The 24,331-nt window shown below is 45.4% G+C and overlaps 1 protein-coding gene across 1 annotated transcript in view; it reads right to left on the reverse strand.

Annotated features, from left to right (window-relative positions):
* Positions 1-24,331, reverse strand: part of SLC15A2 (solute carrier family 15 member 2) — a 219,214-nt gene that overhangs the window by 97,700 nt on the left and 97,183 nt on the right. Inside the window, exons 9-11 of the mRNA XM_030210263.1 lie at positions 10,948-11,034; positions 1,976-2,065; positions 613-657 (exon numbers count right to left, since the gene is read on the reverse strand). Coding sequence (XP_030066123.1) covers positions 613-657; positions 1,976-2,065; positions 10,948-11,034 — 222 coding nt within the window. The remainder of the gene's footprint in view (positions 1-612; positions 658-1,975; positions 2,066-10,947; positions 11,035-24,331) is intronic.

Below are 24,331 nucleotides of genomic sequence, written 5' to 3' on the forward strand. Positions count from 1 at the left end.
ATTTCTTTATTTTCTGCCTCTCAAATTTCACCACCCCTTTTCCTATTCCAATGCTTCATCCTACCTATAGAAGCTCATATGATTTTTTAAATGAGTGCATGTTTTTTTTTAATTCTTACACGGCTAAACATCACTTTATACGAGTCATCTGATTCTATTTCCATCAATGATTCATTCACAACAAGCAAAAGGATTGAGATACAAAAAAAGTTTATGTTAACTTTCGCTTGGACTAGTTTACCTTCTGACACAAGAAAACTGGGGCAACGGAGGGTTAAGTGACTGCCATGGGAATTGAACCCAGGTTGCCAGGATCAAAGCCATGTTTAATTTAGATGATAGTGGTCAGTGTTTAGGAAAACGCAGACCGCCACCCGCTGAATATTGACCCCTTCGGTATGACCATTTTATGTCATTCGCCATGTTAGTGTCTATATTTTCCTCTAGGTTATTACATACAATGGGATAAAACCAGGCTTGGAACAACCTATCCAGAAAATAGAGAGCCCCCTGACAGCCTCAAACACATATGTGCTCGCCTGATAAAATCTTGTGAGTTAGTACCACCTATAGCCTATAGAAAGAAGAAGAGATGAACTTCTATATACTTACAAAGTCAGCATTCATTCTGGTAGCTTGTAAAGTCCACCGAGAACCCTAAATAAAGAAATATAGTATCATGAAAGACTCTGGCCCAAAGATCAAAAGCAAACATGGGCATAAAAGGCCAATAGTGCCTTACTAGCGCCCATGTTTGCTCCCACCCAATGATCAGAGCTGGCGAGTGCATGTAACAATGCGCTTCCAACTCTGACCGCTAATTGCATGCAAATGCATGCAAACAAGGGTCTCCCGCATTCTTCCCTCATGATCAGCAGACAGCATGCCAAACAAGGGCACTGTTCCTGCTGCCAACCTTACACCAGCTCAGCGTTTGACAGGTCCAGGATTTTCTCCCAAACCTCTCACACCTAAGCCTACCCCCCCCCCCAAACACAAGGCCTGGTGGTCCAGAGGACCTCCAGCCCCCCCAACTCCCCAAACACTAAAAAGACCTGGTTGTTCAGTGGGAAAGCTAGCCCCCCACCCCCTGACAAAAGAGCCCCCCCAGCCCGGCTTGACCCAACCACCTCCCGCCAATGGAAGATGACCCTACAACCCCCCTACTCCCTCCCCCCAACTGAAGAGACCTCCCTGGTGGTCTAGCACCCCTCCCCCTCCCCTGACCTAAACTTTCCCCCAACAGAAGACAGGGCTGAAGATCTGGTGGACCTTATATGGTATGGAAGCCCCACCCAGCGCAGGGCAAGGCGGCGCCATTTTGAAGGTGGTGCTGGAAGGAGAAGGGAAGGTATGTGGGGGATTTGGGGGCCACTAGACTACCAGGTTGAGGCAGCCCTTTCTTCTGTCGGGGGGGGGGGGGGGCGGAGGGTCGGGTCAGGGTAAGGGGTGGCGCTTGATCACCAGGGAGGACTCCTCTGTTGGGAGGGTGGAGGGTCATCAGGTTGTCTTCCATTGGGAGAGGGCAGGCCATCGGGTCAGGTCTGGCTGGGCCGACTTGGTGGAAGTCTGCTCTGTCTGTGGGGGTGGGGGGGGGGAGGCCGATCTGGAAGTCCACCTGACCTCCAGCCCCTTGGAATGTTTGACGGGTTCGGACTTTTATTTGACAGCCAGGACCTGTCAAACAAATTCTGCAGTAAGACTGTGTCTTGGGCGCATGCCCAGGCACAATCCTTCCGCAGAAGTACCGCTATGATCAGAGCTCATAGCGCACCTAAATTTGCATGCTATTAGCTCTGATCATAGGGGCGTTAATGCTCCACGCTGTTCCGGCACTAATTTTAGAGCGCAGTTTGGAACAGCGAGGGGCTTCTGATCATCTGCACCTCTATGACTTGCCATTCAACCCTGGGGTACTTCATGTGGAAACACCCTCTCAGAAGTATTACAGCAACTTGACGATGTGACCTGTTACCTGTTGATCAAAGAGAGCCCAGAACATTGGCAGAGGAATATACAGAAATAGGACTCTTGTCACCATTTTAACTTCTTGAATAAGCTTATTCTGTTAAAAGAAAGAAAAAAAATCATGACTTATTCACGAGTAGAGGAAATACTATCTTAGTTACCAGAAATGTAACGTGCAGCCGTTGTTTTGTTGTTTTTGTTTTTTAATAATACTCACCCTTTGGTTTCATGCTGCATGCAGAACACATCACAGGGCATTTCAATGTCAGACAGAATCAGTGATCCCCCCCCCCCCCCCATTTCAGTCATTTAGAGGTGTTTAATAATGAGTTATGGACCACTATTCAAATGCCATGCTCAGCAGTTTTTACAACACAGGCTGAAGCATTTAAATATATCCTGTATATTCTACATTGCAATCCGGATAGCAAGCAGCGCTAAACAGTGGCGTAGCCACGGGTGGGCTTGGGTGGGCCAGGGCCCATCCATTTAGGGTTCAGGCCCACCCAACAGTAGCACACGTTTAGTGGTATCTGGTGGGGATCCCAAGCTCCACCAGCTGAAGACTTCCCCCTGATGGTAACGAAAACGCTACTCTCCATGATACCGGCACCTGTGCATTCTCAGTTTTCAGGGCATGCCTGCTGCAGACTGCCAAGGTGGAAAGAAGCGTTTTCCTGCCAGCTGAGATATTTCTTTGATGGTTGGGGGGGGGAGGGGGAACACTTGGTGCCCACCCACTTCTTGCCTAGACCCACCCAAAATCTGTTGTCTGGCTACACCCCTGGCGCTAAATATACATTGACAAGAGTAACTGCTGCCAGATCTATAGACAGCAGCTATATGCCGTTACTATCTCCTGGTTTCTATATACAGTGATACCTCGGTTTTCATTGATAATCCGTCCGAAAACAATTGGCGAAATCCGAAACCGATGAAAACCGAGGCCATTATTTCCATATGGATCACTGAGCAGGAGAACGCGTGGGTCGCCTTTTGTTTTCGCAAAATTAGCAGCAAGGTTACGTGGGCACGCCGATGAAATCTGAGGCAGCCGACGAAATCCGAGACAAATGTTTCGCGGGAAAAAATCGACGAAAACCAAAACCGACGATAACCGAAGTCAACGAAAACCGAGGTATTACTGTATAGTGCCGACTGTTAGGTGCTGGAATTTGGACGCAGATCCAAGATCCCCGCACAACTTAATAAGGTAATGGCCACTGTCGCTTAACTGGTGCTAACTGAAGATGCGCCCGGATCTCCTCTGCACGCGATTCTATAACTTGGTGCCTAACGTTTCTTGCGCATATCCCAAAAGGGGACATGGACATGGGAGGGGCATGGGAGTTCCCAAAAGTTAGGCACCAGGTTATAGAATTTTGCCAAAGTTAGGCGAAATCTGCGTACTAAGCTGGTATTCTACAAAGGTGGGGTGCCCTTGATTGAAGAGGGGCTCAGTGTGGATTTTTTTTTGTGCCTAACTTTTGGCTATATATGTTGAATTCTCCCCTATATGATTAGACTAGGACAGTCTTTTTGCTGTTCTGACTTAATCTGCATAGCTATATGAATAACGACGGACTATCACCAACTCTTCATAGAGTTAGGGAGAAGCTTCATCCTTGCTCCATCTTGGGTTCTGCCACTGAAAATGGGACAAATAGGGAACTTGACCATGTAAAGGGCAATTCTATAACAAGGCACTCATGGGCGCACACCTCTTTGCACATAAAAATGCACAAAAATTAGCATATGTAAGCGCCATAAGCACTATTCTGTAAGAATACATGCAAAGGGCATAGTGCACAAATGTGGGTGCAGTCGTCCAGCCAAGAATTTTATTTTTTTTACAGGGGGTGCGTCTCCCCAAATGCCCCCCCCCCCACCGTGCTGTCGCCCCATTCTCCCATGCTATTGCCCCCCTGGTACTTTAAAATTCTCTCTGCTGCAGTCTTCGCCTGGGCAGCAGAAGCAGCACTCATAGGCTGCCTCCAGCCTCTATCCCACCCTTCACAAAGCAGGAAGTTGCATCAGAAGGGGTGGGACGGTTCAAGGAGGAAGCCCCGGTGCAGAACTGCAGGCATCCTGTGAGTGCCACTGCTACTGCCTGGGCAAAGACTGCAGCAGAATGGATTTTAAGGTATGGGCGGCGGCCAGGTCTGACAGGGGATGTGTACGCAGCACACACCTAGTATAAACACACCACTGTATGGGTGGGGCATAGGGAAGGCTACCTCCCAGTTATGTGCACCCTTGCCACATTTAGGCATGCTCAGTTACATTAGGTCTGTGGCTGCTGTAACTACACATGCCTAAATGTTAGGTGTGCTGATGTCAGGTCAATGACAGCCCCTACAATTAGGCCACCTGAGGCGGCATCGTCCCTTGCCCTTCCCTCCCCAACCCCCTTTCCCCAAATTACCTTTTTCTTTTCTTGTTTTCAAAAGAAGGCTGCAGCAGTGACTCCCATAAACTGCCTTGCCACTGGTCCCGGCCCCTTCGCTTCACTGCAGTCAGCCCGCCTCCGAGGAAACAGGAAATTAAGTCAGAGAGATGGGCCGCCCGCAGTAGAGAGAAGGAGCCGGACCGGCGACAGAGCAGCCTATGGGAGTCACTGCCACCACTTTCTTTTGAAAAACAAGGAAAGGATAGAAAAGGTAATTTCAGGGAAGAGGGTTGGTGAGGGGCGGGGCGTGGGGGGGGGCGCAGCTCATTTTCTGCTCAAGCGGCAGATTGTCTTGGGCCGCCCCAGTGTCAGGTTACACCAGTATTCTATAATGGAATCAAGGCACCCACATGCCATTATAAAATAGATTCCCACCATGTGGTATCAGGACACCTAAAGGAGGTGCCCATTTACAGAAATACCCCAGTAGCAGCTGCCATTTTATGCATTAGTGCTTTTGAATATCGGGGTGTTCGATTTGAAATGGGAAGGGCAGATTCTGTTACCCCTTTAATCTGAGTCAATGGTTCTCAACTCAATCCTTGGGACACACCTAGTTAGGTGTTGAAGAAACTGTATACATTCCCTTCCATTGTATTCAAATTTTCTTATGCATATTTATTGTGGATATCCTGAAAACCAGATTGACTGGGTGTGTTCTTATTGACCTATAAGTGCATTCACTCTGCAGCTCCTCAGTACCTCTCCACTCTCATCTCTCCCTACATTCCTCCCTGGAACTCCGTTCACTTGGTAAATCTCTCTTATCTGCACCCTTCTCCTCCACTGCTAACTCCAGACTCCGTTCCTTTTATCTTGCTGCACCATATGCCTGGAATAGACTTCCTGAGCCGGTATGTCAAGCTCCATCTCTGGCCGTCTTCAAATCTAAGCTAAAAGCCCACCTTTTTGATGCGGCTTTTAACTCCTAACCCTTATTCACTTTGTTCAGAACCCTTATTTTATCATCCTCACTTTAATATTCCCTTATCTCTTGTTTGTTCAGTCTGTCTGTCCTAATTAGATTGTAAGCTCTGTCGAGCAGGGACTGCCTCTTCATGTTCAAGTGTACAGCGCTGCATACGTCTAGTAGCGCTATAGAAATGATAAGTAGTAGTAGTAGTAGTCTTCGGGATTCTGGAATCTTGCTACTCTTAGGGATTCCGGAATCTTGTTACTCTTTGGGATTCTGCATGGAATCTTGCTACTCTTAGGGATTCCGGAATCTTGTTACTCTTTGGGATTCTGCATAGAATTTTGCTACTCTTTGTCTGTCCTGATTAGATTGTAAGCTCTGTCGAGCAGGGACTGTCTCTTCATGTTCAAGTGTACAGCGCTGCGTACGTCTAGTAGCGCTATAGAAATGATAAGTAGTAGTAGTAGTAGTCTTCGGGATTCTGGAATCTTGCTACTCTTAGGGATTCCGGAATCTTGTTACTCTTTGGGATTCTACACAGAATCTTGTTAGGGATTCCGGAATCTTGTTACTCTTTGGGATTCTGCATAGAATTTTGCTACTCTTTGTCTGTCCTGATTAGATTGTAAGCTCTGTCGAGCAGGGACTGTCTCTTCATGTTCAAGTGTACAGTGCTGCGCATGTCTAGTAGCGCTTTAGAAATGATAAGTAGTAGTAGTAGTGTTCCAAGGACTAGGTTAAGAGCCTCTGGCCTGAGTTATATACAGTGCATGTGAAATCTGGTCCTTGGCAGTGCATAAATTCAAAATAAAAGGAAGCCTAGAGCAGCAGGGTCACCTCACAAGATCCAGGAGGTACCACAACTAAATGAACTTCCTTGAGTCTCACCCCATTCCCTTCCCTCCCCCACCACCCACTACACTGCATGGTCTACCTAGATGGAATGTACACTACTGGTCTTAGCATGAACTCTTTTCCGGATTTATTACTCTGTCTCAGGGGCATAGCCAGATGGACAATTTTGGGCGGGCCTGAGCCCAAGGTGGGTGGATATAGAATTCACCCCCACCCCCCTCTGGTTTGCTCCTCTCTCCACCCCTCCCTGCCCTCAAACCCCGAATATTAAATACTTGAGCTAGTGGGGATCCCCAAACCCTGCCAGCTGAAGATTTCCTCCTCCTTCTCGAGGAGCCAGCACTCTTCCAAACGGCAGCCAGCAGCACTTGCCTCAAACTGCCAGCAGGCCGTGCATGCTCAGTGCTTTTGCATGTGCGAAAACTGAGCATGTGCAGAGGGGCCGGTCTCAGCGTCAGCTCAAGGCAAGTGCTGTTAGCTGACATTTGGAAGAGCGAGGGCTGCCCAAGGAGAAAAAAAATCTTCAGCTGTCAAGGTTTTGGGATCCTCACCCGCCACAGCAAGAATGTCACAATTTTGGGTGGGCCTGAGTTGAAAGTGGCCCACCCAGGCCCACCTGTGGCTATACCACTGCTCTGTCTGGAAATGTTGATTTAAAGCTTGGATTCACACCAGGGCTTTTTAAACAACGGACATTCAACGGATTAAGAGAAGACTGCTATCATGCAAGAGGAAATACATAAGTTCCATCCAAGATTTGAAAATCAGTATTTTTTTTACAAAAACAAAGAGGTCTGTGCTTTTCTCCACATTCCTGCTATTTGGAATCAGTCTTGTGCAAAAAGAAAAACGTTTTTCCTCGAACATATTTTAACAAGGTATTTTTGTTTGTATTGATTACTGGCTTCCTGATTTCTCAGTCTTACATTTCAAAAGCTTGCAAAGAAATGGTTTGAGTGGAAGTTTCTACAAAGTTATTAGAAAAGGTTCAAAGAAGAGCGACCAAAATGATAAAGGGGGTGGAACTCCCCTAGTATGAGGAAAGGCTAAAGAGGTTAGGGCTCTTCAGATTGGAAAAGAGATGGGTGAGGGGGGATATGATTGAGGTCTACAAAATCCTGAGTGGTAAAGAATCAATTTTTCACTCTTTCAAACAGTATAAAGACCAGGTGGTGACACTCAATGAAATTACATGGAAATACTTTTTCACTCAAAGAATAGTTAAGCTCTGGAACTTGTTGCCGGAGGATGTGGTAATGGCGGTTAGCATATCTGGGTTTAAAAAAGGTTTGGACAAGTTCCTGGAGGAAAAGTCCATAGTCTGTTATTAAGATGGACATGGGGGAAGCCACTGCTTGCCCTGGGATTATTAACTGGGTTTCTGCCAGGTACTTGTGACCTGGATTAGCCACTGCTAGAATCAGGATACTGGGCTAGATGGACCACTGGTCTGACTCAGTATGACTATTTTTATGTTCTTATGAAATGTATCAACCATCTTTATGAAGAGATTCACCCAAGGCAGTGGTCCAAGACGTATGAAGCGAGGCTTGCTGACCTGAACATGTACACCCTGGAGGAAAGGAGGAACAGGGGTGATATGATACAGACGTTCAAATATTTGAAAGGTATTAATCCGCAAACGAATCTTTTCCGGAAATGGGAAGGCGGTAGAACGAGAGGACATGAAATGAGATTGAAGGGGGGCAGACTCAGGAAAGATGTCAGGAAGTATTTTTTCACGGAGAGGGTGGTGGACGCTTGGAATGCCCTCCCACGGGAGGTGGTGGAGATGAAAACAGTAACGGAGTTCAAACATGCGTGGGATATGCATAGAGGAATCCTGTGCAGAAGGAATGGATCCTCAGAAGCTTAGCTGAAATTGGGTGGCGGAGCAGGTGGGGGGAAGAGGGGTTGGTGGTTGGGAGGCGAGGATAGGGGAGGGCAGACTTATACAGTCTGTACCAGAGCCGGTGATGGGAGGCGGGACTGGTGGTTGGGAGGCGGGAAATACTGCTGGGCAGACTTATATGGTCTGTGCCCTGAAAAGGACAGGTACAAATTCAAGGTAAGGTATACACATATGAGTTTGTCTTGGGCAGACTGGATGGACCATGCAGGTCTTTTTCTGCCGTCATCTACTATGTTACTATGTTACTATGACAGCAACTCAAAAAAACAGCAGAGCATTTCCTTGCTATGTAAGTTAACATGTAGGCTATATTTTTTACCTAGAGCAGGGCTCTCCTCTTGGATCGGGCCCACCCAGTCAGTCATAGAAGCCAACATTTCAAAATGATTAGGGATGCTAAACTCAATAGAAACGACCCCTCCCTGGACACGGTCAAGGAGTTTGCTCAGACCAATGAAAGGAGAACTGGATGGGAGGTCAACATCTACACTGTATTGTGCCCACCTCAAACCCACCAAAAAAAAAATCAATCCTGCTTCAAAGTTGGAGTTACTCAGGTGAAGATATATAAGTAGGGGCGGCCCGACCATTAGGCCACTAAAGGCGGGGGCTTCAGGCGGCACTCATCAGGAGCGGCATCTCGTGGGAGCAGCTTCACAGCATTTTATTTTATCATGGTGGAATTGGAGTGGAGGAGTGGCCTAGTGGTTAGGGTGGTGGACTTTGGTCCTGAGGAACTGAGCTCGATTCCCACTTCAGGCACAGGCAGCTCCTTGGCAAGTCACTTAACCCTCCACTGCCCCATGTAAGCTGCATTGAGCCTGCCATGAGTGGGAAAGTGCGGGGTACAAATGTAACAAAAAAAAAAAATTCCAAACCCGGCAGCAATTCCCATACATTGCCCTGCCACCGCCAGCACCCGCCTCTTCCCTTTACTGCGGCCGCCTCTCTGAAGTAATTTCCTGTTTTGTTAGAGGCTCAGGCAGCCGCAGTAAAGGGAACAGGCAGGCGCCTGCGGCGGCAGGGCAGTGTATGGGAATTACTACCGCTGCCAGGTTTGGAATGTCACCGTTATGAGGTAAAACGCCCCGGGGAGGGGGGGGGGGCAGCATCTCGGCCTTGGGGTGTGTGTGTCATGTTAGCTCCGCCTCAGGCAACATCTTGCCTTAGGCCAGCCCTTTATGTAAGGAACAAGTTACATTCAGGTACAGGAGGTATTTTCCTGTCGCCAGGGAGTTTAGAATCTATGCCTGCTCAAGCAGCAATGGAGGGTTAAGTGACTCGCCCAAGGTCACAAGGAGTGGCAATGGAATTTGGACCGTGGCTTTCCTGGTTCTCAGCCCATTGCTCTAACCACTGGGCTACATATGATGATTGTGGGATGAATTACTGTAAAGAATAAGAGATCGCCATGGCTTTCGGGAACCTTTCGTCAGTTCACTATCCATGGGGGGAGGGGACTCAATTTCTTGTCTGTCTATTAATGGCATATAGTCGCAAGAGAAAAAATAGAGGAAAGAGTTCACTTTCTTTACACATGATTACATGATTACATGTTATAGGACTGAAAGCAGCCACACTGAAGTTTCTATAAATCGAGGCATTTTACCTTGGTAGATTGTTTGCTAACTGAACTGTATTATTGTAGCTCCGAGATGAAAGGGATGGAGGGAACAAAGAATGTCTTGTCTTGAATGTGTATACTGACAGAACAATTGATAAGCTCTGTTATTATTCTACTAAATTGGCTGGTGCTTCAGTTGTATGATCTCATGCACAATGTTAAGTGGTGGAGGGTGGGGAGCCTTCGTAAGTGTTCCAGAATGAATAGTCTTTCTTTATGAAAATCAATAAGGAGTTATTCAACATAAAAGGCATAGAACTAGGAAGGTTTCAGCACAGCCTGCTGTGAAATATGTCACTGCCCTCCCACTGCACACCGCAGACTTATAGAGCATATAGGAAGGGAGTGAGGAAAATATATCTGTATAACATCAGCAAAATTCGCCCTTTCCCCTCTGAGCACACCACCCGAACTCTCATCCACTCTCTCATTACCTCGCGCCTTGACTACTGCAACCTACTCCTCACTGGCCTCCCACTTAACCATCTATCCCCCCTTCAATCCGTTTAGAACTCTGCTGCACGTCTTATCTTCCGCCTAGACTGATATACTCATATCACCCCTCTCCTCAAGTCACTTCACTGGCTTCCGATCAGGTACCGCATATAATTCAAGCTTCTCCTGCTAACCTACAAATGCACTCAATCTGCAGCCCCCCTCACTACCTCTCTACCCTCATCTCCCCTTATGCTCCTACCCGTAACCTCCGCTCACAGGACAAATCCCTCCTCTCAGTACCCTTCTCCATCACCGCCAACTCCAGGCTCCGCCCTTTCTGCCTCGCCTCACCCTATGCTTAGAATTAACTCCCTGAGCCCATACGCCAAGCCCCCTCCCTGCCCATCTACAAATCCTTGCTCAAAGCCCACCTCTTCAAGGTCGTTTTCGGCACCTAACCATTGTACCTCTTTCCAGGAAATCTAGACTGCCTCAATCTTGATTGACTGCACTTTTTGTCCTTTAGATTGTAAGCTCCTTTGAGCAGGGACTGTCCTTCTTTGTTAATTGTACAGCGCTGCGCAACCCTGGTAGCGCTTTAGAAATGTTAAATAGTAGTAGTAGTAGTAGTTATTAACTGAATCCCCCTCCCCTCCCTCGCCCATCCCCAGTGTTATTCTTATACAACAAAAAAAAACACTGCTTTGCAAGATTTCTAGACCAGCACAACAAATACGCCAAAAAAGCAATTATTTTAACTTTTATATACATAAGTGAAGACTTACTGGGTAGTTTTCTGATGCCCAGTCCAACCAGTGCTCCCTCTTGGGGTACTGCCCTGAGCGATGCTTCCAGCGGTTCTGCAAGGCAAACTAAATGAAAGAGCAAACGCACACTGTAAGAGTTTACTCCGACGAATCTAGAAAAATTGGAACATTTTAGTAAACTGATTTCCAGTGCCACAGATCTGATGTTGTCAAGTGTGATTCTTTGCCTTTATCTTTTTCTTTTAATATCTAATTTCATAAAGAATGAAAATCAGATCTCAACTGGCACTATTCATTCAAACATGGAATACATCATTTTCAACAGGTGAGTTAAACAATTGCAAATCTTGATAACCGACTAGTTTGCCTAAATAATCACTTACACCCAGAATGACAGGCTATAAAATATAATACTTCAACTGAATATTTACCCTGGTATCTCTATTTACAGAGAAGCATTGAAGAAAAGGCTTTGTTTTCTTAGTACCTTATCAGTCTCATAACAATTTGAAAGGTTACTGATTCATTTTCATCACGAGTCTAAAAAAACCTCCACCTCCTTTAATTATGTCCTAGGTATATTGTTCTTTTTTTTTTTTTTTCCCCTTTTCTTCTTTTTTATTTTTTTGTAATTATTTCCACATAAAAAAAAAAATCCAATATCTCTCCAAATTTTCCAACACCATATGCGATGTCCTTTCAATCACTTTAATTGCGGTGGTAACGTAGCTTTTCACTGGCCCTGCCATTCTGGGCGCAACAGGTAAGTTATCCATTTAAAGTTATGTATACATTCAGGCAGCCTTAATTTATACAAATAATTGTAGGAGGCTGTCAAAACTTCTCTGTCATTGCAGCTGCAGAAAGAACATTCTGGGCTCCTGCTTCAGAAAATAGTGTAACAGTAGGAAGTGTATTCAGAGAGTCTGATCCGCTAGGATTTAACTATGAGCTTTCGGAGGGAAATATAAAACACCAAAACAAAGGAAACGCCAAGTCTAGAAGGAGTCCAGTATAGAAGAATGTAGAGGATCACAGGGTGAAGACCCCTGCCCAAGAGCCCAACTTCCCTGCTCAAGGCAGTGAGGCAGGAGAAGGGGCAATGGAGGGTTAAGAGACTTGCCCAAGGTCATGAGAAGCTGCAGTGAGAATTGAACCCAGGTTGCCAGGATTAAGGTCCACTGCCCTAACCATTAGGCTACTCCTCCATGCCTCCAACAGTAGTAAACAGTAGTACAGGAGCTTCCAGACTGTTAATCAGCTGGATCAGGAGCAGGGACAAGTGTTTCTCACCTGCAGTGAAAATGCAGAGAGGTCAGTCTGATCCACAGCTGTCCCTCTGAGGCACAGAGAGCCCTAAAGCAAAAGGTCTAGTCACAAGCGTAATCCGGGTCTCACCCGGCTCTAGCTCCGGACACGGGTCATAAAGGAAGTTCACTGTCTCACTCACTTCAGATCTCGCAGTCTTCGCTTTCACGTGGACCACTCTTATCCCGCACCCTCCTTATAGTCGAGCTGGGGTGGGTCAGTGGTCCAGAATAGTGATCAGGGGGTTTGGGAGACACTTTACCATTCAGTGTTCCACTCAGCTCTTCAGTCCAGGAACCACACTGCACTCCGGAGCTTAACAACAACTCAACTTTTATTGGACTTCTGCAACTGGCAGATGGCAACTTGAATTAATTCTCACCGTAGTCATTTGCATAACTCTTATATATATTTTAAGTTCAGACTTCTGTTGTTCCAAGGGGACCACTGTACTTCCTGGGGGATATTTACAAGGTTATTTACATATAGACAAGTGCTCCTGTTCATGCCTATCCCAGAGAATATTGTCCCAAAGGCTGTGCTCCTCACTTTTCCAGGTCTGAGCTCCCTGCAGAATGGTCCTTTGCATTGGCACCACTCTGATCCTGGGATGGGCACTCCCTTGCTCCACTCCCATTCTCCCAGACTGGGTTTTTCCTCTACTCACACCTGTAGAGCTCTCTTCAATACAGTTGCTGCTTTGCTAAGCCACAACTCTCCTTTGCAGCCAGTGGTCTAATTTCTGTTCTATTCAGGTACTTCTATACCACAATTAACATATGTTTCGAAGTGGTTTACAAAAGTTAGTTATCTCAATCAGATTTAATTACAAAATTATGTAAAATAAAATGTCCCCATCAAATATAGTACCAACCAATTAGACCAAAAATGTAAACTTACAATGTATTCAAATAAGTTTTTAAGATCTTACGAACAATTCCATAATTAGTTACTATTCTTATAGGAACTGCCAAGCTATTCCAGATTTTCTAACCTAGATATGAAAAAGATCATTCCCATATTGATTTCAGCTTTATCCCTTATGGAGATGGTATGTCCAATGTCAAATTCTTTGAACTTCTTAAGTAATCTCTTAAGCCTAAAGATGGAATCAAATGCCCAACCGTTAATGAGTTCATATCATAAATGCATTTAAAAGTTTGACACACAATCTTGAATTGAATTCAAGATTCTACTCTTAACCAATGTAGATCTTCCAAAAATGGACTAGCCTCATTGAATTTACCTAAACCATAAGTTGAGATGCACTATTTTGTACGAGCTAAAGTCGACAAAGCTGCTGCTTGTTGATATTACAATACAGTGAATTACAATAATCCAATAACGGAATTAAAACAAGTTTATGAAATTGTTCTGAAACCTGAGAAACTCAAAGATGATCTAATTGCTCGTAATTTATGAAGATGAGAAAAAACTTTCTCACAAGTGCATCAATTTGATTTTCGTAAGTGAGTCTAGAGTCCAAAATAACAAAGTATTTTTGATTTAGACTCTATATTTAAAGAAATACCCAAAGAAAGGTTTATTTCTTTCAGAGAGACTTTTTGATAATCTCCAAACCATACTAACTTTGTTTTCTGCGTGTTCATCTTGAGAAAATTTGCTGATGCCTAGTCTTCTATTAATTTTATACACCCTATACCCCTTCCCGTGCACTTCGCTCCATGGATAAATCCTTCTTATCTGTTCCCTTCTCCACTACTGCCAACTCCAGACTTCGTGCCTTCTGTCTTGCTGCACCCTACGCCTGGAATAAACTTCCTGAGCCCCTACGTCTTGCCCCATCCTTGGCCACCTTTAAATCTAGACTAAAAGCCCACCTCTTTAACATTGCTTTTGACTCGTAACCACTTGTAACCACTCGCCTCCACCTACCCTCCTCTCTTCCTTCCTATACACATTAATTGATTTGATTTGCTTACTTTATTTTTTGTCTATTAGATTGTAAGCTCTTTGAGCAGGGACTGTCTTTCTTCTATGTTTGTGCAGCGCTGCGTACGCCTTGTAGCACTATAGAAATGCTAAATAGTAGTAGTAGTAGTAATATTTTAATAATAAGACTGTATCTTCAAATGTCTTCTGAGCTGGGCATAAGACAAAAATTTCACCACCATAAGGCAAAGAAAAAAATATTCCGTGAATTTAGGTAATTTCCTAATTGACTCATATACACATTGAAAAGTTGTGGGGACAGCAGAGAACCCTGAGGTATCCCACAACCCAGTCATCAGCTATCAGACATCTTCCCATTTTTACGAACTCCATAGTGTCTAGTACTCATAAAAGATGAAAACCATTTAAATACTACCCCTCCTGTTCCCGTGACATTCAGTTTAAAAAGCAATAACTCATGGTCAATGGCATTGAATGCTGCTGATCTATTGAACTAAGAGTATTATTTATTTGGATTTTGCTCACACCTTTTTTCAGTAGTAGCTCAAGGTGAGTTACATTCAGGTACTCTGGATATTTCTCTGTCCCAGGAGGGCTCACAATCTAAGTTTGTACCAATGCAGCTGCGCAGGCTTCTATTTCTGTGAGTCTGACGTCCTGCACATACGTGCAGGACGTCAGACTCACAGAAACAGAAGCCTGCGCGGCCGCGTTGCTGATCTGCAAGGGCAGGCTTCTACATGGAATGTTGCTAGTTGGAATAGCAACATTAACATTCCATGTAGAATCACCAATAATAGCAACATTCCATGTAGAATCTTCAATATTTATTTAGATTTTGCTCACACCTTTTTCAGTAGTAGCTCAAGGTGAGTTACATTCAGGTACTCTGGATATTTCTCTGTCCCTGGAGGACTCAGAATCTAAGTTTGTACCTGAGGAAATGGAGGGTAAGGTGACTTGCCCAAGATCACAAGGAGTAGCAGTGGGATTTGAACTGGCCACCTCTGGATTTCAAGACTGGTGCTCTAACCACTAGGCCGCTCCTTACTTCGGCACCCTTAGATAAATAAGTTTTTATCTCAGTTGACGCTATAAGCACAGTTTCGGTGCTATGCATAGCACGAAACCCATGTTGAGAACAATGCAAGTATGCAGATTCCTCCACAAAAGAAAAGAATTGAAAATTAACAGCAAATTCCAGAACTTTTGATAGCCAAGGTGTACTTGCAACAGGTCTAAAGTTCTCTTGAATGGGACTCCCCTTTTCTTCCTCCAAGTCAATAGCAGGAGACTATCAAGTGCTACTACTACTACTATTTGACATTTCTAAAGCGCTACTAGGGTTACGCAGCACTGTACAATATAACATAGAAGGACAGTCCCTGCTCGAAGAGCTTACAATCTAATGGGCTTAAACCTGCAGGCAACCAAAGCCCCTGCAGGCAACCAAAGCCCTGTAGGCAACCAAAGACCTTATATGCAACCAAAGACCTTGTATGCAACCAAAGACCATGTGCTATCACATGCAACTAATTTTATTAACTCCTAACTCCTTCCAGAACTGACAATCTACAGAACATGGGCCCTATTTTTCTGTATTTTATTCCAGAAACACTCCCCCTGGGCTGGGCTTCTTCCCACCCTGGGACCTCCCAGTCGCTCCCCTCAGTGATTCTTTACAATGCTTACCTTCTAGTCATCCCCAACCTTAGTCATAGAGAGCAAAGGTTGAAGTTGCCGAAAACCAAAAGTCCCAGTTGGGGAAGGGATTGAGCACTGAAAGCAGTGGAACTGGTAAATGCCAACCCTCTAAGTGTCAAGGGGGAATTCATCTACCCAGGCTTATTTTTAACCTGTTCACACTAGGCAAGCTTACGGCACTCATTGAACACCACCAATACCTAAAGGTTAGTTAACTGAAACACCATTGGGTTAAGAGCACAGAAACCCTGTCACCACTCAACCAAGAGAGGGAGAGATACTAAATGCTAAAAGTCCACCACAAGGAACCATCTTACCTATGTCAGGAGGAAAAGGTTACAGAATAACTAAGAAAGACTTTGATACACCATCGTAAAGAGTAAGGAGTTATAATCTACCACCTTTTCAGTATGTTAAAAGTATGAAAAATGCTGAAGTTGTAAGTGAGTGAAGTTACACCAAGGAGACCTAGAAACGTTTCTTTAATGAAGTGCTATGATCAATGTTTCAACCAATTTACTTTAATCCTCTGGACAATTTGCCTTTTCCTTCTCATTATTCTTCTATTGTACATAATTGTTAAATACTGGAGAGCCCATTAGAGGGACTCTTTTATCTTAAAGCCTGCCAGGTCTCTAGTGATCGTTTTAACTTGTTCTAATTATTATTTGCAAGCTCAGAAACAGCAGGGGAACCCTTAGCAATATGTGTGCCGTGAGACTGAGAGTGAGGATGTTATAGTACATTTCGGCCACAGACCCTACGTAGACCTGCCTCAGGGGCGACCCTACCTTGACCCCAGTCACTACATAACTTTTCAAATTATATGGAACTTGGCTCGATTTTGCTGCTACCTGCGTAACTTTAGGCCCTGTCTCTGAAATGTCCCTATCCAGCCTCCGCTCATATAGATAACTTTTAGTCATACTGTAACTGATATGGCCAATATTTATGCGTTCTCCATTCTGTCAAACAACCACATAAAATGCTTTGAATATTGACGTCAATATTGGTAATGTAATACTGGAGTGTTTGCATTGTGCTTGCCTCTGTACTTAAAGGTGATGCAATAGGATAGGATGCGATTTGTGATGTCAATGAATTGTTAAACAGAGAGGTTTGGGAGCAAAAATTTCTTTTGTCTCTTTTCTGCCTTCCTGAAACAGACTCAGGGGCGTAGCCAGTGGTGTGCTGGTAAATTTTTAACAACAGCCTCTCTCCCCAGGTCAACAAGTCTCTCCTCTTACAGTTTGTACCGTTTCCAGTATTTTTACATCTTTATCAAGATATGGCCTCCAAAACTGAACACAAAACTCCAAGTGGGACCTCACCAACGACTTGTAGAGGGGCATCAACACCTCCTTTCTTCTGCTGGTTGTACCCCTCTCTATGCAGCCTAGCATCCTTCTGGCCACGGCTGCCGCCTTGTCACATTGTTTCTTCACCTTCAGATCCTCGGACACCAACACCCCAAGATCTCTCTCCTGAGTCGAGCTTAATAATCTCTCCCCTCCTGGTAACTCTCTTTTGGGTTTTGCATCACTCTCCACTTCTTGGCATTAAATTTTAACTGATGTTATCACTTATCACTATCTGGGGTAATCAGTCATTCTGGTTTCACTCTTAATTACTTAATGAAACAAATAGAAACCACTTTTTTTATTTTTATATATGCTCTTACAGTGAGTTTCCCTATACTACATGTGTGGCTTTAATACTATTATACTTATAAAGTGATAGTGCTCAGTAATATCATAAATGAAAACGGTAACAGAATTCAAACATGCGTGGGATAAACATAAAGGAATCCTGTTCAGAAGGAAGGGATCCTCAGGAGCTTAGCCGAGATTGGGTGGAAGAGCCGGTGGCGGGAGGTGGGGATAGTGCTGGGCAGACTTATACAGTCTGTGCCAGAGCCGGTGGTGGGAGGCGGGGCTGGTGGTTGGGAGGCGGGGATAGTGCTGGGCAGACTTATACAGTCTGTGCCAGAGCCGGTGGTGGGAGGCGGGGCTGGTGGTTGGGAGGCGGGGATAGTGCTGGGCAGACTTATACGGTCTGTGCCAGAGCCGGTGGTGGGAGGCGGGGCTGGTGGTTGGGAGGCGGGGATAGTGCTGGGCAGACTTATACAGTCTGTGCCAGAGCCGGTGGTGGGAGGCGGGGCTGGTGGTTGGGAGGCGGGGATAGTGCTGGGCAGACTTATACAGTCTGTGCCAGAGCCGGTGGTGGGGGGCGGGGCTGGTGGTTGGGAGGCGGGGATAGTGCTGGGCAGACTTATACGGTCTGTGCCAGAGCCGGTGGTGGGAGGCGGGGCTGGTGGTTGGGAGGCGGGGATAGTGCTGGGCAGACTTATACAGTCTGTGCCAGAGCCGGTGGTGGGAGGCGGGGCTGGTGGTTGGGAGGCGGGGATAGTGCTGGGCAGACTTATACGGTCTGTGCCCTGAAGAGGACAGGTACAAATCAAGGTAAGGTATACACAAAAAGTAGCACATATGAGTTTATCTTGTTGGGCAGACTGGATGGACCGTGCAGGTCTTTTTCTGCCGTCATTTTACTATATTACTCTGGTATAAAAAGCTCTTGGTAATATATCGAAAACAACATCAGGATACATTCACGTGTATATTGCCATATTCTACCCAAACGGGATGTGTGAAGAACATAATTAGAAAGCACTGGCCGATATTGTCCCTACTTAACTTCAAAGAAAATCCGATGCGCGCATGCACGAGAGCTAAGAATACGGGAGAATTGTTACAGCGACTACCAAGGACATCTGATAGACAGCATAAATCAGAGGGAAAGGGACACAGACCATGCACAAAATGCGTGTACTGTCAATACATATGGCAGACAGATACAGTAATACACCCCAAGACGGGAAGACCATATTGGGTTAATGTTAACACGAGCTGCGAGTCAACACAAGTTGTATATGGCATAATTTGACCATTTAAGAAATGGCACATTGGATACACAACTAGAAAAATAAAACAAAGAATAGCAGAACACATCAGCAATTTGCAGATTAAAAAGATAGAAGCCCCTTTGGTTGAACACCGGGACAATATGAATCATAATTTACAAGATCTTAAATATATAGCTCTGATCCAGATTAAGTTACCATATTGGGGGAGGGGGGATATAGATAGAGTTCTGAAACATGGAGAACTAAAATTAATTTTTCAATGGGACACAGTGATACCACGTGGTTTGAACCGCGAGATCGAGTGGCTGCATGAGCAATAGTTAATGAGGACGTGTTTACAGCTGTCTATAAAAGAAGGGCGCATGCGCCGGCGTTTTCGTCGGTTAGTCTTGAGAGGGGAAGATGTTCATCTTCAGGTATGCTATGAATATAGAGCAATAAACAGTTTAGAATATAGTGACGAAGAAGTAAGGATTGGATTATGAAAGTAATTTGTACATGGAGAGAGGAGCTTGACAGAGAATTAGAAAAAAAATAATATATGTTTATATTTGCATTCCAGACAAGTGGATATATAGGGACTTGGCTCTAATCCAGATTAATGGTTCTCCTGAGGACGCAAACACCTTGCAAAACACAGCTTGTGTTGAGAACAAGAGAGCCGGAACACGAGAGAACGTGGATGAGACAAGGACTCATTTAATGATTTTATTTACCACATGCTGAGCACATTTGCACGTTAAACAGTTACTCCGGAGGCATAATTACAGTGGTATCTGCACTAGCATGAAGCAAGATCGACTTTAAGATAAGTGCCTGATTGATTTATTAATTACACAAGAACAGTGCAATTGTTAACCAACTATACCATTTCGAAAAAGATATAAACTAAGGAAACATCAGGAGACAGGCAGGGACATAGTGCAGTGATGTTGTTTTCTATATATTACCAAGAGCATTTTATGCCGGAGAAATATGATATTACTGAGCACTATCACTTTATAAGTATAATAGTATTAAAGCCACCCATGTAGTATAGGGAAACTCACTGTAAGAGCATATATAAAAATAAAAAAAAGTGGTTTCTATTTGTTTCATTAATTAATTAAATTTTAACTGCCAGACCCTCTAACGTTTGGAGATCCCTTCTCATCGTTTCTACTCCCTCCAGTGTATCCACTCTATTAGCTATTTTCGTGTCATCCGCAAAAAGGCACACCTTTCCTTCCAACCCTTCAGCAATATCTCCCACAAATATATTAAACAGAATCGGCCCCAGCACCGACCCCTGAGGAACTCCACTGCTCACCTTCCTTTCCTCTGAGCGGATTTCATTCACCACCACCCTCTGCCACCTGTCGGTCAACCAGTTTCCTATCCAGTTCACCACTTTTGGTCCTAATTTCAACCCTTTCAGCTTCTGTGGGGGACCGTATCAAAGGCTTTGCTGAAATCCAAGTAGATTACATCTAGTGCACATCCTTCATCCAGTTCTTTGGTCACCCAGTCAAAGAAGTCAAAAAGATTTGTTTGGCAGGATTTTCCTTTGGAAAAGCCATGTTGCCTCGGGTCCTGTAACCCGTTGGCTTCTAGAAAGTTAACTATCCTTTCTTTCAGAAGCAACTCCATTATTTTTCGTACCACTGACATGAGCCTTACCGGTCTGTAGTTTACTTCTTCCCTGTCTCCACTTTTGTGAAGAGGGACCACATCCACACGTCTCCAATCCCGCAGAACCTCTCCTGTCTCTCTGAGCTCCTTCAGTATCCTGGGATTTATCTCATCCGGCCCCATAGCTTGGTCCACCTTCAGATTCTCAAGCTGTTTATATTACAACATCAAGGCTTCTCACCTGGGGACAAATGACCTGGCCAACAATAGCAAGTTTACAGCACAGAGAGCGTTCCAGAAGCTTGGGGAGGGACTGAAATCTTTGGTTCGGACTGTGGCGTTTTCTGAAGTAATTCCTACATGGGGGAAGGGAGAGGAAAGACTACACTAGGGTTACGCAGCGCTGTACAAATTAACAAAGAAGGACGGTCCCTGCTCAAAGGAGCTTACAATCTAAAAGACGAAATGTCAAGTTGGGGTAGTCTAGCTTTCCTGAGTAGAGGTGTAGTGGTTATGTGCCGAAGGCGACATTGAAGAGGTGGGCTTTGAGCAATGATTTGAAGATGGGCAGGGGGGGCCTGGCGTATGGGCTCAGGGAGTTTGTTCCAAGCATGGGGTGAGGCGAGGCAGAAAGGGCGGAGCCTGGCGGTGGTGGTGAAGGGTACTGAAAGGAGGGATTTGTCTTGAGAGCGGAGGTTACGGGTAGGAACGTAAGGGGAGATGAGGGTAGAGAGGTAAGGAGGAGCTGCAGATCGAGTGCATTTGTAGGTGAGTAAGAGAAGCTTGAACTGTATGTGCTACCTGATCGGAAGCCAGTGAAGTGACTTGAGGAGAGGGGTGATATGAGTATATCGGTCGAGGCGGAAGATAAGACGAGCAGCAGAGTTCTGCACGGACTGAAGGGGGGATAGATGGCTAAGTGGGAGGCCAGTGAGGAGTAGGTTGCAGTAGTCAAGGCGAGAGGTAATGAGAGAGTGGATGAGAGTTCGGGTGGTGTGCTCAGTGAGGAAAGGGCGGATTTTGCTAATGTTATAGAGGAAGAAGCGACAGGTCTTGGCTGTCTGCTGGATATGTGCAGAGAAGGAGAGGGAGGAATCGAAGATGACACCGAGGTTGTGGGCAGATGAGACAGGGACGATGAGGGTGTTATCAACTGAGATAGAGAGTGGAGGGAGAGGAGAAGTGGGTTTGTGTGGGAAGACGATAAGTTCGGTCTTGGCCATGTTCAGTTTCAGGTGGCGGTTGGACATCCAGGCAGCAATGTCGGATAAGCAGGCCAATACTTTGGCCTGGGTTTCCGCAGTGATGTCTGGTGTGGAGAAATAAAGCTGGGTGTCGTTGGCGTAAAGATGATAGTGGAAACCATGAGATGAGATCAGGGAGCCCAGGGAAGAGGTGTAGATTGAAAAAAGAAGGGGTCCAAGGACAGATCCCTGAGGAACTCCAACAGAGAGTGGGATAGGAGTGGAGGACGAACCATGAGAGTGTACTCTGAAGGTACGATGGGAGAGATAAGAGGAGAACCAGGAGAGGACAGAGCCCTGAAACCCGAAAGAGGACAGTGTGTCAAGAAGTAAGTTGTGATTGACAATATCAAAAGCGGCGGATAGGTCGAGGAGGATGAGGATCGAGTAGTGACCTTTGGATTTGGCGAGGAACAGGTCATTGCAGACTTTAGATAGTGCCGTTTCAGTCGAGTGTAGGGGTGAAAGCCGGATTGAAGCGGATCGAGGATGGCATGAGAGGAGAGAAAATCAAGGCAACGGCTGTGAACGGCGCATTCAAGTAACTTGGAGAGGAAGGGTAGGAGGGAAATGGGGCGGTAGTTGGAGGGACAGGTAGGGTCAAGTGATGGTTTTTTAAGGAGTGGTGTGACTACAGCATGTTTGAAGCTGTCCGGGACAGTTGCAGTGGAGAGAGAGAGGTTGAGGATATGACAGATGGGGGGGGGGGGGGTGATAATAGGAGAGATGGTGTTAAGTAAGTTGGTGGGGATGGAGTCTGAGGAACAGGTGGTGCATTTCGAGGAGGAGAGAAGATGGGCGGTTTCCTCTTCAGTGATATCAGGAAAAGAGGAGAAGGAGGCCTGGGTGTGTTGGTTGAGGGAGTGGGTTATAGGATGAAGAGGAGGAGAAGGTTTGGTGGTGAATTCGAGGTTGATCTTCTGGACCTTGTCGCAGAAGTAGTCAGCCAGTGATTGAGGAAAGAGTGAGGAGGGGTGGGGCGGAGGGCACTTTGAGGAGGGAGTTGAGGGTGGCGAAGAGATGACGAGGGTTACAGCTGAGAGAATTAGTCAAATGGGTGTAATAGTCCTGTTTGGCGAGGAATAGGGAGGACTGGAAGGAGGATAGCATGAATTTGTAGTGAATGAAATCTATGGGTGCGAGATTTCCTCCAGAGGCGTTCAGCCGATCGGGTGCAGGAGCGAAGGTAACGGGTGCAAGGGGTCAGCCAGGGCTGGGGATTAGTACGCCTTGTGGGAACGGGAGATGGATGGTGCAAGGGTGTCTAGGGCAGAGGAGAGAGTGGCATTGTAAGTGGAGACAGCCTTGTCGACAGACAAATAAGAAGGTTTTGGATACATAGGAGCATGGGGCAATACGTGGAAAAATAGGCTGTACTATAATGATGGGCTACATCTTTCTGTGTAAGTAATGAAAATGTATGTGTTAAAATCTGAAAGAGCAATAAATTAAAGAGATATAACCTTCAAATGCAGATCTCTAAGTTCACATTGACACAAATTCCTCTCAGGCCTGGTGACTGCGTTGCAGCTTGCTGATGAAAAACTGGTGGCTGGATGAATGTTTATGGTTTATACTTATGCACTATGTTCAGCCCATAGATATAAATCCGTTAGTGCACCTTAGTAAAAAAAAAAAATCCACGTTAACTGGAAGTAGATACCGCACAGTAATCTCAATGTTATAGCGTGTTAAGCCCAAACCTTTTTTTCTAATTTTGAAAATTGTAACATAATAATAATCAAGCAAGCTACTTCTCCAGAAAAAAGTGCTGTGAAAGAAAAGAAAAAAAGAGAAACTTTCCATGAAACAAATATAAGAAAATTTGAGTACATCAAAGCACTTCCAAATCTACAATATTTGGGGGAGAAGTCATTAAAGATAATTAGCAAGATAAAAAAAGAAAACTAATGTTTCCATTTTATATCAGGTAAACAAAGGGAATGCAGATATACTACAAACTCAAGTATCCCTTTAACAAACACTCACACCCAGCATTAAACCCAAAACATAACGTTTTTTTTGTAAAAGGACCCCTTAATCTTGCAAATTACACCAACCAGCTTATTTTCGAAAGAGATCGCCGGCCATCTTCCGACATAAATCGGAAGATGGCCGGCGATCTCCTGAACCTGGCCAAATTGATATAATCGAAAGCCAATTTTGGCTGGCGCCAACTGCTTTCCGGAGCCAGCGAAACTTCAAGGCAGGGTACAGAAGGCGGGATGGGGGCGAGGCTACGAGATAGCCAGCTTCGCCCTATAATGGAAAAAAGATGGCCGGCTCGAATGAGCAGTTCGCCGGCTGAAGTTGGTCCATTTATTTTTAGGACCAAGTGGCAAAAAAGTGCCCCAATTGACCAGATGACCACCAGAGGGAATCGGAGATGACCTCCCCTTACTCCCTCAGTGGTCACCAACCCCCTCCCACCCAAAAAAATTTTTTTTTTAATTTGTTGCCAGCCTCTCACGCCAGCCTGAAATGTCATACCCAGCTCCCTGACAGCAGTATGCAGGTCCCTGGAGCACTTTTAGTGGGTGCAGTGCACTTCATGCAGGTGGACCCAGGCCCATCCCCCCCACCTGTTACACTTGTGGTGGTATATGTTGAGCCCTCCAAAACCCCCCCAAACCCCACTGTACCCACATGTAGGTGCCCCCTTTCACCCCTTAGTAGTGGCGTAGCCAGACGGCCA

This window comes from Microcaecilia unicolor, chromosome 7 (genome assembly GCF_901765095.1).
Source record: "Microcaecilia unicolor chromosome 7, aMicUni1.1, whole genome shotgun sequence".
Taxonomy (NCBI): Eukaryota; Metazoa; Chordata; class Amphibia; order Gymnophiona; family Siphonopidae; genus Microcaecilia; species Microcaecilia unicolor.